At 35.7% G+C, this 20,560-nt stretch overlaps 1 protein-coding gene across 4 annotated transcripts in view; it reads left to right on the top strand.

Annotated features, from left to right (window-relative positions):
- The first annotated feature begins 4,758 nt into the window (after nucleotides 1–4,758).
- Nucleotides 4,759–20,560, top strand: part of SATB2 (SATB homeobox 2) — a 139,749-nt gene continuing 123,947 nt past the window's right edge. The window contains exons 1-2 of one of the 4 annotated variants that reach the window (XM_081934814.1): nucleotides 4,759–5,139; nucleotides 6,233–6,460. In XM_081934814.1, coding sequence (XP_081790940.1) covers nucleotides 6,292–6,460 — 169 coding nt within the window. In that variant the 5' untranslated portion in view covers nucleotides 4,759–5,139; nucleotides 6,233–6,291. The remainder of the gene's footprint in view (nucleotides 5,140–6,232; nucleotides 6,461–20,560) is intronic. The other 3 variants (XM_081934815.1, XM_081934813.1, XM_081934812.1) reach the window with 3 other exon arrangements.

The raw sequence follows: 20,560 nt of genomic DNA, 5'->3' as shown, positions 1-20,560 counted from the left end.
ATTGTGGGTTTATCTATTTAATATTAGTAATGCTAATAGTAATAACAAAAAGCCTCCTAATTTAGATCAATGCACAAAACATTTTGATCCAAAATTTTACCACCAAAAAAACCTTAACTAAATGCCAGTTTATGTTAGTTCTGAATATTATTTTTTGTTTTTTAACTATCTTAAGATGAAAGAATGCTCCTTTTAAATGCTGAAAACTTATGATTATTGAAATGTACAAACAGATTTTATATTAAGAAGAGGGAAAAAAATAAGCAAAGCATATTTAATTTGAAACAAATGTTTTATTATAGAAATTTATAAGTATATTGGATACATATTTATCCCACTTAATCTAAATACGTTTAGAACCATAATTTCCTGTTAGAAGTTACTATTTAAAAAAAACAGACAACCCCACAAAATTGAATAGTGATATTGAAAGGTATAGTTAAGTTTGTGGAGCTTAAATTATAACTTGCTGAATTTGTAAATTATAATGGTTTAAACTTTTTCATAATCCATGTTTATTTTCAGAAGCCATGCAGGAAATTTCACAAAACTTTAAATCCACTACAAGAAAATTAATTCATCAGCAAATGGTGAAAGTATGTAAATTACTCTTAAAACAACAGCACTGCAACAACTGTATATCAGTATTTAACTGAATACATTATTCAAAGTAACCCTCAGAGTGGCTAAATAATTTACAACAGTTTTCTAAAATCTTTTATAAAATATTAATACTTTATAAAATATGAACAAGTGAACAATCCAATTGCATTCAAGACTGAACCTGGAAATCCAGTAATCAGGTTATTCACCCAGAACTGTGATGTTAAATGTGATCAATGACCAAATACATACTCAAAACTTCACTTCTCAGATATCATAAAATAGCTCATTTAATGAGGTTGGATGAACTCTCTCTAGCCATGCACATAATCAGCAGTGATAAACCAGGCAGGAGCAGAAAAGATCTGCCTGAAACAAATGTTATTTTCCCACCAGAAATCTCAACTTCTGAAACTAGCAATACTTCCTCTATTTTGAGGACCAATCTGGTTACACAAAGATAAACGGAAAATTATTATTCTACTGCTAGGACCATAGACTAAATTTTTTCTAGAAAATGCCTCTAGCAAATCATCCCCTCACGTTTAGTTTAGGATTTTTTCCCTTCTGCAATTTTGCTTCCAATTTTTCCCAACCTCCTTTTCTGAAACAAGCACAATGTAATTCTGCTAATTTGAAGAGTGGTTCTTTCGTGATTCTTTCAATACTACGACTATAATTCTTTCAAATGAGTCTGGTAAGCATTCATCATGGGCAAGAGCTCGAGAAACAAGTGTAGGTACTGCATCTCCTTTTACTTTCTCCTGACAGAATGTTTTTGAAACGTCAAAAAGAAAAAAAGGTTCTCTACAGATTTTCAGGAAAAGATTGACATGTCCTACAAGTACCATTTGTGCAGGGACGAGGGGGGTGGGTGGGAGTGTAAATTCTCTGAGGAAGAACCTTGACTTTACCAGGGATGGTTGAAACCCTCACCCTACTCCCATTTAAAATGGAAATGACTTGGAATTAATCTCTTACCCTAGCCAGGGGTTCTCCGAAGTTCCAGGGCTGCCAACCAGCAGCGCTTCCTAGCAGGGGTGGAGGGGTCTCTATCCCCAGATGGCCACAGAAAGGTGACGGAGAGGCGGGCTACAGCAGTCTAGCCTAAGTCCATTCTCGTGAGATGAAAGAAGAGCGCAAACACCGCGCCTTTCCCCTTCGGGGTCCAATTTCTCGGCGGAGCCCAAAGTCCAAAGTCACCACCTCGCTTTCTGCCTCTTCCGAAGGCTTGGAAGCGTCTACCGCAGCGGCTCGCAAAACTACTTAAGAAGGAGCTGTAGTTTTGCTTGGGGGTGGGGGGGGGGGGAGATGACGAAGAAGAGAGCCGAGACTCTTCTTTTGCTTTTCATCCGGATAAAGTCTCCAGCGAGACTGCATGAAGCTTACTTGGTGCTTTTTTTCTGTTTTTTCCCCCTCTTCGGCCCCGATTGTAAAGGTTACCCGGCTTCGGCAGCCTCGGCGTACAGGCGCTTCGCTGTAATTTTGCGGCAGCTACTGGGGTTCGCCGCTTCTGCTCACCAGTGCATGACAGTTGCGGGAAGACTTTCGCTTCAGGACGTCAGAAATGTGTATCTGACAAGGGAGGGTGTTTGGTGGGGGTGGGGTGGGGAGACACCAAGCCCTTGCATTTCTTTCACCCCTCGGATGGTGAAATATCTGGGGTCCGCCAGAGGAAGGTTAAACATAAACAATACCCTCTCGGGAGCCCCAAAGGCGGTAGATCTGCGTGGGTTAAGACAACCTAATTTTGCGTGGGCTGAATGCTCACCTCGATCTATTACATCGGCGAATAACTCTTATGAAAGAAGAGGAAACTGTGGGGTGTTTTTAAAGTCTCTTCTTCTCCCCCGATTTTTTTTCTTCATCTGTTTTCCTAAATTTCACATTCTTAATGAAGCTGTTTATGAAGTCTTAAAAAAAATCAATCCTGGAAGAAGTTAACGCGAACCACTTTTTTTTTTACTGTTGCCAGGATAGCTTCGTGAACGTGGCCACGAATTCCTCAGAAGTCAAGTTTGACTCCAGGCAGGCGTTGACAGGGCAATACTTTTTCTTCGTTCTTCTTTAGCGAGGGTATACAGTATCTGAATTGCCTCCATCTCCACAACGGCCCCCATTCAAACTAATTCCCCTCGTCCTGCTACTCTTCTAAACAGGGGCGAAGGAACCCACAGCCTCCCAAATCTTTATAAAAACGTTCTGCCGTCGCCGCGATTATAAAAAACCGCACAACCCCGAAACCCATTCAGGCTGAGGGGATTTTTTTTGACCCTCTAGCGCCACCGTAAAATCAAGCACTCTTAAGGGGGCCAAGAGTTTCACTGAGCGGCAGCAGGAATGCTGGTCCTTCTCTGGCAGTTGGGCTGACGAACGGCCGGGCGCGCGCGGGGCTTCCCCCAATGGCAGCGCCGAGGAAGGCGAAGGCGAGAGGAGGAGGAGAGGGGAGTTCGCCGAGTCGTCTCCGCCAGACGGACGGAAAATGATTCCTGCTGCACCACCTTAAGCGCGGAGTTGCCGCCGACGCTGAGGGCAGGCTTCAGGGTCTCCGTGGCTGGGGGCGGCGGAGGGAGAGAGGCAGACAGGGTCGGTTATTTCCTCCCCTCCCCCTTACCCAGGATTCCGGGAGGAGAAAGCGCGCTCTCGTGCTGGGGGTGGGGGTGTTCGGCCTCGCGCTCAGCGTCCGTTAACTCTCCCCAACGGGTAGCGCCTTCGGTCCCTGTTTCGGCAAAGGCGTCGTCTTCACCTGGGCTCCCTTCTCGGGGCGCTTACCGCTTGTCCTCCGCTCTACCCCCCCTCTCGGCAGCTCTCCTTGAACGCCGTTTAAGGGAACGGCGGCGACCGGACGAACTGGGACCACTCACTCACCCTTCTGCCCCCGGACCCTGCGGCTCCCGAAGGGCTCGCGCGCGCGCACTTAGGACGAGCGACTTTGCTCCCACGCGGACTGTTCCCCGCCCAGAGAGGAGCGGTTGGCCACCCAGCGACCCTTCGCCTCGGGAAGGAAGGGAAAATAAATAAATAAAAAAAATAAAATGCGGTCAAGGAGGGCTGACTCCCCTCACCCGCTCTCCCCGCGGGACTCGCGCACCGGCCCCCTCCCTGCGCTGCGGGGGAGGGCCATGTGCGTTTGTTTTGATGCTCCGTCGCCGCCAGGCCGCTCGGAGGAAGAGACTGACGGGAAGGAAGCGCCTGGAATGGATACTGGGCTGGCGCTGCTCCAGCCCTCCCGCCCTCGCGTCCCGAGTGCCCTCCCGCGTGGCTGCTCGGCTTCACTTTTACAGCTGTAGCCTGGTTCGCTCGCTGCCTTCCCCCCCCACCTCCCGCCCCCAATTTCACCAGCCCCCCTCCCGCTAATCCTTCCCCTTCGCAATGCCGCCTCCTCGCTTCTCCCAGCTCCCCCGCCTGCTCCCTTTGGGTTTGCCTGGGTGCTTGCGTGAACCGCGTGTTTCAATTTATTATATATTTATTGGGCTTTAATTCACTGACAGGCGGGTTCCTCTTTTTTTATCCCCCTCCCCTTCTCTCCACCCCCGGTCTTTCTCGCCTGCGTGGAAACGGCGGTGCTGGCCCCAGCAAGCAGTAATTTGTAAAATCCTAGCCGGCCGCCTCGGGAAGGGTTCTATCCTGTCAGAGTGATCTCGTAAGATAAACGCAGATACTATTTTGGGGAACTAGGAAGAGAGGAAGGAGGAAGCAGGGGGGGGGGAGAGAAAGTAGGAGGGATAGAGAAGGGAGGAAGCGGGGCTGTTGTTATTTTGGACTCCAAGAATCGGGAGGAGGTAGAGGGAGGGAGGGAGAGAGGGAGGGGGAAAAAGGCATCACCACCACCCCCAAAATTCCCAAAGCAAAGAAGGACAACCCCAGAAAGGACTCACTTTGCCTGATGACTCAACGCAACTAATAATCATTTGTCTCCTCTCTGGCGAATCCCTCGCGTTGCTGCTGCCGCCGCCGCCGCCGCCGCGACTGCTTATGCTGGCTGGAAAAGGGAGAGATTGAAAGTGACACATCGGGCGCAGCTTGCGGCTTACCGGAGATCAGAGCACCGGCTTCTGCTGCCGCTGCCAGTGCCGCCGCTAGTCCGATAGAGTGTCCCCCTTCGGAAACAGCCTCTCCACCCCTTTGCTTCCCCCTCCCCCTCTTATTTCTTTCCCCCCTTTTTGCCGAAGGGCTGAGAAACCGCCCCCGCCCCCCCGCCTCCTTCCCTCCCGATCCCAGAAGTCTCACCTCTCTTTTCCAGTTGCCACCTCGGATGCCCTTTTAGGAAGAGCTCTTTCCTCAAAGCATCAAGCCATTTAAGGCGCAAGACGACCAGCATCCTAACTCGGGAACGAAAAAAAAGGGAAAAAATAATACCCCCCCCCCAAAAAAAAACTTAAGGCGTCGGTGGGGTGGTGTACTGGGGAGAAGCGAAAAAGGCAAAGAAGAAAATAACGTAGCAAGAGGAGCCAAGAAAACTTTCCATCCTGGATTCTCTACTTTTGATCCATGGACAGAGCCCAAGTCAGCCAAGTTACGGACAGAGTATAAGCAGTAAGTACTACTGGAAAGCTTAGCCGAACTTGCCGCGATAGTCCCGAAAGATGGTGGAAGACGCCTGCTCAAAACAAAATAATTGACTTAATAGAAATGTAATAACTGACTTGAGTTGCTTCAGGTTGAAGTTTCAATGTGATATGTTACACTCCATTTTATTTGTTTCTGTGTAACTCTAAATCGCTCTTATGCTGTCTCCCCCACCCTACGTTGTGTAGTGAAGCTTGAAAACGCAATCTGCTTGAGATAGCATTTCAGCACAAAATTCTAAATCGGCGCTGGGATTATAGGCATATAAAGGGAAATACTCGAGGAGGAAAAATGCCTTTTTTCCTTCTGAGCGAAACTATTTTTCCTTTGCAAAACGAAAAGCAAATCAACAGACGGATCAAAGTTTAGCCTAACAACCCTATTACTTAAGAAGTGTTTACAAAGATAGCAAATATGTACTGTTTTTAAAGGCTTGTTTAATAGTTTGAAAGTGGGGCAGCATTCTTAAGTACTTTTAGCTGGTATTATATGTTTTCTGCTTATTTCTTCATACTTTATCCATTATAAGATCACTCTTATTCAATCTTATAAAACAGAGCTTATGCACCGAAGACAAATTCCTTGTATGTCCAATCACATTTAGCCAATAAAGAATTCTATTCTATTCTACTGAAATGCATATTTAGCTATTTAACTGGATGACTATATTGGTTCATGAGTTATTGTATCTGAAATGCATTATCTCTTTTAAAGCTTAGGCTTTCTTATTAACACATTGGTTTGCCGAGTCCACAGCTTTTATAACTTGCATTCTTTCTCCAAAAGAGAAACTGGAACAAGTAAATAGTTCTGATAATAGTAATGTTTATAAAGCAAAAGTTAAATGAACTACCAAGTTCTCCTTGTTAGCTGATGGTACCCCAAGCAGCATAGGAAGATATTAAGAAATCAGGTGCAAAACTGTGCTGAGCAGCTGCCGTTATTTCTGCTTGAATCACTCTCCTAGTTAAATGTAGATGTAACTAATTGACACGGTGGATCTGGATGCTTCTGAAATGGTATTTCTTGTTTGTTTCTTTCTCCCTCTTTCTCTTTTTAGGTCCTTGCTCATTTTATTGTGACCTGCCTGTGGGAACGTTGTCTCCAACTCAAAGTAATATGGATCGGAGAAGTGAGAGTCCCTGCCTAAGGGATAGCCCAGAGAGAGGGAGCGGCAGCCCTGATGTCAAAGGTCCTCCCCCGGTGAAGGTGGCCAGGCTTGAACAGAATGGCAGCCCTATGGGAGCCAGAGGGAGGCTCAATGGTTCTGTCACCAAATCAGTGGGAGGTAACAAACCTAGCAGAACTAATGTATGCATAACAGTCTGGCGGCTGAGTTATAATAGCACAAGGTCTCAGGGTTCAGGTTGGCGTAGCTTGAGTGTCTTGGTGTAAGATTACGGAAAGAAAGTCAATGGCAGACAGTTAATGCCCACTTTAACTGATGTCTCTCATCAGTAACCAATAGGCTTATTATGGTTAAATAAAGTGGCTTATGTAGAACGTGGCATATTTTGGGCACTTTGCCATTTTATATCTGGAGTTAACTTCTTTATGATGCAGTAGAGAGTACCTCCCCCTCCCCAATGCTTAAAGTTGTTAAACATTTTGTCTTAACAGAATACATAAAATGTAGCATGTCTTTCATTTAAGGATATTTGTTATTATCTTCTAAATAGTTATATATCTATATTTGGACCAATGTCAAAGTATTTAGCCCATATGTAGTTTTTTATTTAGTCTGAAATGGCTTGCATTAAAAAAACTATATTAAAAGGGGCTCTTAATTTAGTCCCAAAAATTCTCTATTTTTGTTAATACAATTCACAATTTTCATCATATTTCATTCTATCTTAAAAGGATTTCAAAATCTTTAAAATATAGAAAAATGTCATTTCAAAATCCATTCCAGGCTAGTATCTTAGATTAATTTAATAAAAGAGTGTACAGATTTTACTAATTAAGGGTATGAGGATAAATATCATAACCCTTTACCTTGTGTCTGTCTTGTCACAAAAACTCAGAGGCATTGGTGTATTATTTCTTTATCTGTTCTTAGTTTAATTCAGTTGAGATTTGTGAGATGTAGTTTAGGAGTTCAGGTGGCCTTCTAAATCTTAATTTTAATCCATTTAGAAATAATAGTTTGATATTACTAAGTAAAATATAATGCCAAATAAATATATAAGCCAAATCATTTCTTTACTTTCTTTTGAAAAACTATTTTTCTGTGTAGAATTATATATCTATTTTAACACTTATGTTATTTGGATATTATAATTACAGATACTTCATGTGTCCTATATAATTTAACATTTTTAAATAATGCCGGTTCAGTAATTAATATTTGAAAACCTTTACAATATGCAGTTACTTTAAATATTTCATTTTTGAATGGCATATTTCCTTCATCTTTCACTTCAATCGCTTTAGGTTTTGAAGTGGGCATTATAACAAGGTCATCTTCATGTGAAGTTTCTAAAGTAGAAGGAGATAATAATGGCAAACACATAGTTCTCTTAAATATAAAGCATGTTGTAATGCACATGGGAGCATTTGTACTGTGCAGCAGTTTATTAAAAAAGGGTGTCTTTACAAATATTGGGTTCTTTGATAAGAAAAGTACCGTATAGCACCATTGCACCCTTTTTAACAGTTCAACCATTTTGTGTGCATTCTTAGTTTTTCCTGTTCAGTAGAGATTAGTAATTGCTAAAGATTACTGAAAAATTGTATCTTATCTGTCTTTCATTCTGTCTCCCTTGGCCTCCATTTTTGTTATTTATATATTCTTAGGTAATTTAAATGGTTTTTTATACTGGATAAAAAGTATTCAATGGTTTCAGAGCTTTGATGAATGTATTGGGTTGTTTTTAGTATTCTTATCAATGTAATCCTAGAGCTAAGAAAAATAAGTTATTGAAAACTATGAAAGTAATAACAGTTATTGATTTGTTGCTTGGTACACTTTTTGCAACTGTTTCAAAATGAGCCATGGAGGAGTTTGTCAAGATGAGAACATTTATTTTAAGGAAATGTTTGTAAGTTTGCATTGTTGCTTTCTGTTGATCTGTTAAATACATTGCGGAATGAGAGGTTTTTAATTTTTTTAAAAATATGCAGCGGTTTGCAAGTCTCGCCTTACTACTACAGGGCTTTGAAAGCCACAAAAAGTCTCAATAAATAGTGTGACAAGAGACAGAATTTTATTCATTTTTTGGTGAAGTTTTTCATATCTCAGGGTCGTCTTCTAAGAACTTATCTTTTCATGCAATGCTAATTGTTTTAAATTAATAAACTATATTATAGTATTGTTCTGCTTCATGCAGGTTCTTGTAATTGTGGCACCTGCTTATCAATTGAATGGAAGGCACTTAGAATAATTTCAAAAAAAATTCTTTGTTCTATTATACTGAATACTAAGGCAAATAAATATTAAAATAGTTAAATTAGACCATCTTAGGAAACGGGTGAGATAAAATTGATGTAAATTTTATTTTAGTTGCTGTAAAACTTTCTGTCTTATAAAATCTTCATGTTATTGTGCTTCAAAAGTTTACTTTGTAAAAATGATCAACAAATCTCTTTATAGAATTAAGCATAAATTACTGTAAAAGATTGCCTTTCTTTAAATAGTGCATTTTTATAGAATAAATTTATCCTTTTAATTACAATACAACCCAATATTTGTGAAGAAATCCATTTTTAAAAATAAATTGCTACAAGTATATATGCTGCCATGTGCATTACAACATGCTTAATCTGAATTTTATAGATTTGAAGATAGTAAATTATAACAGAAAGGGGAAGCAGTTTAGAGAAAGGAGTAAATTAAGGAATCTAGCTACATTGAAGAAATATTTGGTATATAAAACAATAAAAAGATCTCTTGAGATTGTCCAAGTATAATTACTTAGTTTTAAATATAATACATAATTTAGGAAAGTTACAAGTTCTTAAAATAGTACTGTAGTTTTTTTAAGGATCACCAGACTGTAATTATCTTATTTTTGTTGGGGAAAACAAAAAAGCCCATTGATACTTCCCATATGATTTTAAAGCACACTCTTTTCTTTATCCCTCCAATTATTATTTGTGCAGACCTAAGATTATAACATTAATTATGTTAAGATGCATATCTCTGAACATGAACTTGTGGCATATCCTTTTTCAAATTTTTATTGTTTTTGAGTTAGCACTTCTTATTTTTTACAATATTAATTTCAGTAGAACTAGTCAAGATTAGCTGCTGCTTTTCTTTCTGCCTTCCCCTTCTTCTGGTATTCTAGCTCTTCCTGCAATTCCTAGATGCTCTGTTTTAACCATCTATGCAATAAAACAGAAATGCTGTGATATGTTCATGATTGGCAGGATTTATAGTAAGTCTGTGGGAGAAAAAAGCAAATATCTCTTTAAAATACATATGACGCCTGGGAGAGAGGTTAAAGCAAGCAAGAGCTCTGGGTGTTGACAGCTTTATATCCCTGCTGGGTAACATTCACTTACTAGAATTGGCGTCTTCTCTCAGTTACTAATTTGCTCCATAAGGATTTTGAAGAAAAGAAAAGGACGATTAATGGCCAGGAAACTCAGATTTCTAAAAATGCTGAATAAAATTATGTCTTCATGACTCGTCAGTTTTTATGTACATTTATCTTTATTAGTGTTTTGGACCCTTAATAAGACTGTGATCTTACCTCATTAATTTAGAAATGAGGTCCGTAAAAATTGCTAAGACGCCTTAAAATTAAGTCTTTTATTTTGTCCCTATGTTAAATACAGAAAAACAGTATAACACGTCAACATCAGAACTAAGAAACACAGTGCGTAAAACTGAAGTTGACATGTTATACTATCTGTTTTCATACTTGATCCATTCAGTTCATTTCTTGAGTTATATTATAAGGCTGAAATGCACATATTAGCAGGTCTTGTATATATTTTTAGACTGATTCAGAAAGTATAGGTTTTGCTTAAAGAGATATCTAATGGGTGAATGTTTGAATGAAAAGTAGTAACAGTTCTGTAGTTTCTCAATATATCTCAAAGTTTAGTATATCATATAGTTCACATGTTCAGTCAAATATGGTATTTTTAAAAAGATGATAAAATTATTGAAGGTCAGATCCAGTCACATTTGATACTTATTAAATCAGTCCAGTGAAATCAGTGAGTTTATCATGACTAATTTAAATGCCATTATTTTTAGTAGTTGTATTCTAAGGATATCTAGGCTGGAAACCAGCCTATTTCTATTCAGTGTATGTATATATTTCTCAAACTGGCTTAACAGGAAAATATAAAGCTCTGTTTTTAATTTTTAATAAAATAGGTAGAGGTCTAATATGATATACTGTGCGTTTGAAAAATATATCCCATTGAAGTAAATGCTCATTAGGTTGTGGCCTTAAACTTCAGATCAGGGCCTCAAGCTTATACAGTTTACTTAATAATGAATTCAGTGCTGCATAGTGCCAAATAGGATTTCAGTTTTTGTTTTAAGACCTAGCATGTCATTGTTAAAATCTTTATGTTACAAAGATTAATGCTGTATCTAATAGAACTTGGCATGGGGGGGGGGGTTGTTATTATCTTTTATTACAGTTGCAAGGGTCATGAGGGGAAAATCACAGTTAACTTTTCGCTGAAAGATTAAGATGGAATCTATAGTAATGAAGATGTTCTAATGTGTTAATGGAATAGTATTGATGACAATTGTTAATATATTTTTCTTGCAAATAAGTTGCTTTTGCAACTGAGTGGCAATAACACTGTAGTGCTGAAGCTTTCAGTTTTTCTCCTGTTGGTATTGTTTTATATGTGTAGCAAGTGCTGTATAACGTGATAGAAAAGTAATCTAGTTTTAGCCATTGTAACAGATTCTTATTATTGCTTGATTTTGGAATATAGGTGGTTTACATAAACTTGAAATGGTAGTGCTTTTTAAACATAATACCAGTTTAGAATATTGTAAAACCTGTTTATTTTAGAGTGTTAATAGTCAAAATTAAAATCTTCAAAATAATTGGGGAATAATAAGCTGTTTACTAAATTAGAAATTGAATATTTTAAGAAATCAGAATTTATAATTTAATTGATCATTGAGATGTGCTTTTAGAGTCAACTATCGCAACATATTTGGTCTTCTCATATAGCTCTTTTGTTGGTTTCAGAATTTGGTCTTTTGGTTTCAAAATACAGTTATATATTCTGAATGACCATACTGTATAATCCAATAAAGAACCTGGGATTGGTGTTTTACATAATTTTGGAACACATCTTCTGAAATACTTTACATAAAGTCATAACTTTGATGGATTTCAAACATCCATCAACATGAGTTGTAATGCAATTTGTTTATTTGCTTCAAAGACAAAAAGATTTGCTGGATGAAGAAGAGAATGGCTGATGCCATTATATAAACTAATAACAAAGTCAGTGTAGTGAAGGAAAAAACAAGGAATCCAGCCTTACCTCTAAAAGTAGATGTGAGAATGCATTCTAAATAGAATGCGATTTTATACAGAATGTCAGTATTGTAATTGCTTAAAAATGATGACTTCATTGGGAAAAAGTATACTTAGGCATTATAGATACATAGTATTTAAACTTGTGATACTATTCTTTCTTTCTTTTTCCCCCTTTCTTTTTCACAATTGTTTCATTGGGAAATTAGCGTAATTGATAGAGTTCTTTTAAACAGTGTGAAGAAGGAAAATATGTTCTAGGTGTATGTACTTGGAAGTAAGTTCCATTAAAGTAATAAGATTCACCATACTAATTTATTTCTGTTCAGTCCCTTTTCTTGCATTTAAATACTTGGTGTAGGATGTTGCACTGATTTGTTCCCTAGTGAAATACATGCAGTTAGACTTGTTACAGATGAAAACTTTGTCCTACAGTCTTGCAGAAAGGCACACATTTAAGACAATTACTTTTTAAAATGGTGGCTATGAGAGTTTATTTGCTGAAAACCTGTTATGTAGATGTAGGTAGTATATGCATTTCTCTATAACATGTATGTCTAATGTAATATTTAACTTGAGTAAATATGGATATATTAGTAATAGTATAAGACATGTTTCAGTAGTGCAAATTCCTTGAGTTGAAATGGAAATAATATCAGCTGGAAGTTAAGAGGAGGGAAAATAGTCTTGTATTAGTTGTATTATTTAGTCAATCTTGTTCATTTATGTGAAGAAGTTCAGAGACAGGGAAGTGTTGTTTTAAAAGCAAAATCAAGGCTGGTTGGGTGACTTTAGGCCTGTCACTCTCTGTCAGTTCAACTCACCTGATAGGATTGTTGTGGCGAAAATAGAAGGAAGAGGGAGTATTGGTATGTTTGCCGCCTTGAGTTATTTATATAAATAATAAAGGTGGGATAAAAATAATAAAATAAATAAATAAATATTCTGAGTTAATAATGAATTAATTTATTATTTCCAAAGCTAAAAATAAAAATGGAATTTTTTGAAAACAAAAAAATCTTTTCCTGATTGTAGTATAATAAATAACCAAGGTAAATAAATATGCAATATAATAACTTTAATAAATAAGCAGGGTATAATAATCAATATATGAGTAAATTATTATTTAATAATAAATAATGAATAGTTATAATTAGCAATGCATTTTTTAAAAGACATGCTACAGTTGGGAATACTTGTAAATTAAGACTTGGAAAATTTTACTCTTATATGTGAGTAGGTAGTTCATCCAACATCACTTAATTACATGTAAAATAACATTAGCTGACTTAAAGTTGATAAGAGTTATTTGTTGGGAGAAAGGCTGGTAATTGTTTTGTAGTTCTTCTATATATTAAACCTCAACATCTTCTGCTATTAAAACTAAGTGCGCTGTTTGAAAATCCTTATTAGGTTTCTGGTCTGACTCTTGTATATATGTTTGAGTGAAAGAAGAATTGAAAGCATTATCTTTCTGGAGAATATTGACTTTGAACCATAGTGTCTGTTTCAAAATGTAACTTTTTTTCCCTTCTGAGATAATGATGAATCAATCTTATTTTAATTGGTTCCTACTGTATAAACTCCACAGAAACAGATGCACTTTCATACGAAGACATTCTATAAGTGAAACTCTGTTTTAAGACCCAAAGCCACAACTGACAAACATTTGAGAAGCTGATGATTTCAGAGAAATATATTTAATTATCTTTGCCCCGCTGAATTTTCCCACCATACTTAAGTTAAGCATTCATCATAGTGTTAAATATATATATATATATATATATATATATATATATATATATATATATATATATATATATATATATATATATATATATGCACGCACGCACGCACGCACACACGCACGCACGCACACACACACATATACATACACAGATATATACACACGCACGCACGCACACACACATACACACACATACACACACATACATTTCAGTTATTTAAAACACATAAAACTAGATCACTGATGTGCATGTACTATCCTCCTAAAAGATTACTATTAATGATGTTTTCATTAAGAAAGGAGGTGTTTCTTTTTCACTGTATTACTAATACATGTATTTTTCAAACAATATAATTATTTGAAGTTAGGGAGAAATAATATATTATTTGAAAGTAACTCTAATTAAATTGGAAAGAAAATTTTACACTCAATTCTGCTCCTTTTTCTATATTAAATGCATATAAAATTTATGCATATTTTTGGTATGTTATAATTTCTAATACAAAATAAAATTAATAAGTATATACATACAAATACTTTGCAAACTTGATTTCTGCAAGTCTAAGTTATTTACATAAGTATTTGTCATTATTATCTAATGATATGTATATATTTCCTGCAACAACAGAAAATGTAGCATTAGGGTATTTGATAGCAGTGTATTCAAGCATTTTGCAATGCTTATCATATGAAAAATCTAGCTTAAGCTATTTTATCAGTTTTATATATGTGACTGATAAGCATGAGCTCCAGTATGAATCCTGAAAAATGTAAAGTGGGAATGTATTTAGTATAATTTAAAGAAATTGGGTAGGCTTAAATTTATGGGATTTAAATATTTGATATTGCACTTAATGCTTTGTTTTTTGACAAATTTGTATCTGTTTTATGTGATTATTGTGAAAATAACACAACCATGTTTCACTATAAATAAATGCTATTCTATTTCTTTGTACTTTGTAAATTATTTTACAAATATGTTCTATTCTGGAATCCTTTTTTAAAATTTAAGTTCTTTAACTGCTCATCAACAGAAGAACAAATAGTAGAAATTTAACAAACACTGTCTCACCATAATGTAAAGACTTCAGTGAAAATCTGTACATTGTAAAAACAAAGATTTCAACATGTAAGTTATTTCACCAGCGATGTATTATGAAATGACTACATCCCTTTGATAATTAGCCTGTAAATCACGAGAATGCTTTATGTTTTCTTTGTATATGTATTTTTAAAACTATTTTTGATAAAAGTAGAATACAGATAGTTTTGATAAATCCAGTTATATAGGAAACATTGAATATATTATGAAACAAATGAATGTAGCCATGTTGAATGATGTAGAAGTCACTGAAAAAAAATGCAGTTAATATAGAAATACAGTACTGCTTGTGATCAGGAAGGATTGCTTATATGCCTCAGTAAAAATGGGACATTTTTAGCGCTAAAAGATTAAAGCATGTTGTATTGTTAGAAATTAAAACTCTTGAATACAAGTTTATTTGCTAACAACAGGGACCGTGTTTAGTGTAAGACTTTTGTTCATGCCATAGGAATTTGTCGAGTTCTTGTTCTTCCTTTGCCACAACGTCAAATTTACTACACCATCTATGGAGTAGAGTGTGCAAAGGGAAGATATAAAGTGATTTACAAATAGTTTCCAATCATTTAGTGAACAGAAATGATTACTGTTCCATGGCTTGCTTTTTTATGTGATTTTTAGGTGACAGTTTGACCTTTCATTAGAACATGTTCTAATATATCCATACTGATTTCTAATGGTAATAAGACCATAATCTCCATCTGATAATTTTTGTATCTGAGCACAGGATTAATTAATTTAAAGGTTAAACATATAGAATTTTAAAATAACAACCAAGTGCCTTTTATCTTAGTATTGCCAGTATTTCTACAAATGGTGCTTGTCAAGCTTACTAGATCACCTGCATTTTTTAAAAAACTAATAACTATCAGCTACAGCCAAGTGTTTTGAAAGTATACTCATCTGCCCTGTAAAGATCCAAACTAAACAGAAACAATAGGCTTTTATCTTGTTGGAAGGATTGACAGATAGCTGTTTGCTAAATAACTATTTTGAAACAGAAGATGTCCTCAGTGTTACCATTTCATGAATAGCCAACTCCTATAGCCATTTTGAGGGAGCATCCAGAACATAGTTTCAAAAATTGGTTGGCTCCTTAAAATGCTTGGGGACTCATGTCTTAATTTATGATTCTTTCTTTTGCATTAATTGTTCATGGAAAGTAGAATGTCAGCCACTTTGTCATACTTAAAGTAGTATAACATTTTCTGGCATTTTCTCCAACTTTTTATTTGCTACTTACACTTATTCCTTTTGGAATTATTGTTTTATATTTTTTGCTATCCTATTTGTGTATTCATCCATATGAAACTATATCCATGTACAGTTTAAACTGCTTGCAGGGACAACATATAATATAGCTGGAAGTGCAAATTGACCAATCTGTGCAAACTAATAATGGAATATAATTCATGCAATTTTGTGTTACTATGAAAAGAAATGTGATTCCAAATAAAATTGTTTAGGATTATAGCCAAAGCCAGTACCTTTGATGTCTATGAGTGAATCAATGGAAATACATTGTGTTAAGCCAAAATGAAATATTTTAATTCTAGCTTAAGCTATTTTAATCTTTCTAATAATAATAATAATAAACTTTAATTTATAGACCGCACTCTTTCCTAAACAGGACTCGGGGCGGTGTACAGACATATTAAAACAATGTAAATACAAAAATATAGGTAGATATACATAAATAGACAGAGGAGGTAGGTTATACACTGTACAATAGATTAAAATTCAAATATAAATTAAAATTACCCTTAAAAATTACCCCAAAATAAGGTGTTTGCCAGGAGGTTGAAGGTGGGACTATAAATCAGCCAGGCCAGCTAATTGGAACAGGTGGGTCTTAAGTTTCTGTTGGAAGGAGCGGAGGTCGGTAGTAATAGTAATTCTAATATCGGGGGGGGGGGAGTACCATGGCATTTCCCCTTCATTTTAACTAAACAGATTCATTGATAAATGAAGCTTATTTTCAGTCATTTCATTATTAGCTATTTATTATATGAAGCAAAGCTGAGCTTGAGATTTATATATAAAGGGTATGTAGTTTAGGTAGCAATCATATGCGTATTTAGCTCTGAATAAATGTTCTGGAATTTAATATTACAATTTAGAAGACAGTGAGAGTTTTATTATTAGTTGACTACTATGACACAACAAAATAACATCCTAGCTGTAGGCCTAGTATTTACTAGACTAAATATAGATTTAGGTCCTAAAATTCATTCACTGCCTAGATGCTGTATTTGACAATAGCTCCTAGGTAGAAATTTAGTCAGTATAAATATTTTGGATTAGGTTTTTGTATTTAGATTTTTAAAAAAACAATTGCTGGTTTTATGCTCTGTAAATAACCTACCAGTAGGTAATATGTTCATGTTATGTCACAACTTAATATGCTTATTTCTAAGATTTGATATTTTATATGGTATTTGCTAAAGGAATACATTTTTCATTTCTGGGTTATGCATTACTATGCAGTAAAAAGTGCCTTTCATAATGCATTTTCCCAATTTACAAATAATTTTTTTTACTGTAATCCTTGCATATGAGCTGAGTACCATGATACATGTCTCCTTAAGTATTGTAGTAAAAGAAAGTGACTTGTATTTTGAGGCTGTCGATAGTTTATGTTGTTTTGGACCAATTGCCCAAGCAGTGATAGAAAACAGATTACAATAACAATTATACAGTCAGAAGATGCAATATCCATTTCTGCTTTAATTGAGTGAAAGAATAATAAAAACATCACTAAGAAAAATGAGATGGATCTGTCACATTACCAATTTTTAGACCTTGAGAAAATGCAGAGAAACTGAAGTAGGTTTACTTTACCTCATCTTGTTAACTAAATTTTTATTTATAGTAGAAAATATATTACTTGCATTCACAGATGTGGACAAGGTTTTAGGAATTGCTGTTTTTCAGATGTTAAAGTAGAATGAAATATTCAGGTTTGTGCTGAACTGAGACGCTTCCTATTGTCTGTATAGTTTTGGTTTTTTCTTTGTTCTTTGCAATTGGAGCATTCACAGCTGTTTTATAAAAAATGGATACAAAATTACATTATGTTCCTAAACTGTATTTCTGGTTTGATTCTCAACTTTTCTTTTATGACTGAAATATTCATATGAATGAAGTAGATGTCCATACCTCAACTTTTCTCTCTGTAGATTTCTAAAGCCCCTGAAAATTGGGCTGTGCTATGTGAGGAACTCTTAGGAGTAATCAGAAATTTTATGTGCATATGTAGAGGGAAGTTAGGAAATATGCCTTCAGCTACATGAACAGAGGAATAATAAGATTCTAAACTAATACACTAAATAGATCTTTTCCAGCTATTTGGATTAATTTTTGCAGCCACATTGTATAATTTACCTCCCCCTACTGAAAAGTTTATGTCTGAAAACAATTACTTGAGTTAGACCGTCAAAATGTTCCCAATAATATGCCGTTGCTACTGCTGAAACAGAGCTCAATCTGTCTGGAAGAGATTTCAGTTGAAAGAAAAGAATACAGAATGGTAGTAAAAGTTAATAGTATATGCATTAATAAAATCAATAAAGTAATGAAGTAAATAATAAATATTGATGCAATAATGTTACATATAATAGCATTGCAATAATAATGTCCCTTCCAAACTTTGGTCATACAGTACTGAACACTTTTTTGAGAATGAACTTATATAATATGTGCATTTTCTAAAAAGCCTTTTCTATTCTTTATAAAAGTCCATTGTAATACAAGGCTATAATGGCATCTCCCCAATGAATGATTTTAGAATCTACTCACATGCGGTCAGTGAATAGAATCTTTCAAAGTTGTAATGAACATGAAAGATAGAGAGATGTAAATGAATAACCACATATACAAGAAGTGGAATACCTGTATATGAACAAAGACCTGTCATCTTAGTTTTCAACATTGATAAACCACATAGTCCCCAGAAATACCCTGAGAGAATAGCATGTTATTTAATATTGATATGTTTTTTGTCTCAGATACATATGATAAACATCACAGGAAGTAAATGTACTTATATGGAAGAAATATCTATGTGTACAGAGTCATTGGCATGTTAGTTAAATCTGATGTTACATGACATATCTGCAGAATGGGTTAAATTTAATGATATATGAAGATTTGCTGCTTTGGTAATGACAGTTAACTTTTTCTTTCTTCATTCTGCTCTCATTGTGCCCTTTAGTCTTCTGAAGAGTATTCACTAACCATGGAGAAGAAGTCTGAGGAGGCTAGAGAGTACATCAACCAAAAGATTGTTGAATACAAGTTAATAGTGTAATAGACTTCCTTCTAAGAAGACATGTAAAAGCTTATGGTTTACTTAGTTAATTTTCAGAATATAACTTTTCTTATAATCTATAATCTTTTGAAGTCAGGTCATATAAGGAGAATAATAAATATAAATTACTGAACGAAGGTGTTCTATGCAACTAGCCTAGTTATATTATATAACTATTGGTGTACTAGATTGATGGTTCAGATCCTAAGGCAAAAAAATGCATAGTAATCAAAGTTGCAGTTAATTTGAAATTTGTAGAACTACTTTAGGGTTTTTTAAAATGAAAATTAACAAGCAACATGTTTACAAATACTAAAGGAGATTAAGTACCATGGGTACCTTTTTATGCTGAAACATTTTGACTTTTCTTTTTTTTAAAAAAGGCAGAGGATTTCATGCTTCCTAGGCAAGCAGATAGAAATCTGATTATTTGAGCTGCTACATTTTGAAAAGATAAAATATTTTTATATACAATTATTGTATATGTTTACTATGTATTCTTAGACATAATCAATATATAATGTATACCAAACTCTGAAGATGATTGTGCTTGATGGTTGCTGAAGAAGTGAAAGAAGTTTATCTTCAAGCCAGGGCTTCATTTCTAAGTACCAGGATTGTTTATTTTTTTCCTTCCTTCCTCAAATATAATCTAGCTGAATTCTCTGGAGACAATCATTGGTTTAGAACAATAATGTGAGAAAAGAAGAGATAGTAAAGTTACAGCTCAAGCTAGAACGACTGAGATAGCAAGGAAAAGTGATTAATATATGGGACATACTAATACAAAGATCCCCAATCCCTATGCAGTGGCCAGTTACATGGCCTGTTGGAAATTGGGCTGCTGAAGCAGTGGGCGAGTGTGTGAAGCTTCATTTGCGCATGCATGGGGTTTAGGTTGCATGTGTGAAACCATTCCCCTCCTGGCGAAACTACCGAAATCGCCACCACAGCCAGACTGGTGGTTGGGTACACCAATATTAATAGGGGTAGTACTAGACTACAGGTACTGCAGTCCTTGATTTACCACCTTAATTGAACCTGAAATTTTGGTTGTAAGTTGTTGCAGTCATAAACTGAGTCACCATGTGACTCAGTGAATGAGTCATGCGGACTTGATTTTGCATTGTTTATATGACATTGTAATTAACTCACTGAAGTTGTTAAATGAATTACGTGGGCACAAGTCCAAATCCAGCTTATGTAATGGGCATTTCTTTTTTGCTGGAAAACAGCAAGAAAACGTTGTAAAACATCACCTCAAGATGCTGAAACCAGTTCTAAATGTGAGCCAGTTGCCAAATGCCCCAAATACAATTGTGAGCGTGAGGTGGGAAAAACTGCAGTCATAACTTTGAGGATGATTAACTTTTTTAAGTCTGTCATAACTTTGAACAGTTGTTAAGTAGCCTGTTGTAAGTTGAGGACTATCTTTAATGGCATATGTTAATGTGTTGCATTTCTTAGTTTGAAAGTAGTGGCACTAAATCAGAATTAGGAAAGGAACTGGAACAAATCTTAGGTGTTTAGACAGAATTAAGTTACTAATTATTAAGTTTTTGTTTGGCTTTATATCTATGGCATGTTCTCCCCCTCTCCCTCTGGCTCCAGTGGCATTTCTTGATCATGACTTGTGTTTTAATCAGATGCTACTTTTGGTTTCTATAAAAAAAAGCAGAAAAGTGGATCATTTGGGTAAATATAGTGAATTATTCAAGTATTTATAAGAATTGTAATGAACTGTTCATTACAATTTGAATGGT

Source organism: Natrix helvetica (assembly GCF_964273705.1).
Source record: "Natrix helvetica genome assembly, chromosome: 1".
Classification (NCBI taxonomy): domain Eukaryota; kingdom Metazoa; phylum Chordata; class Lepidosauria; order Squamata; family Natricidae; genus Natrix; species Natrix helvetica.
Note: the sequence above shows the minus strand (reverse complement) of the source record. Positions and strands in the feature narration are given on the sequence as shown.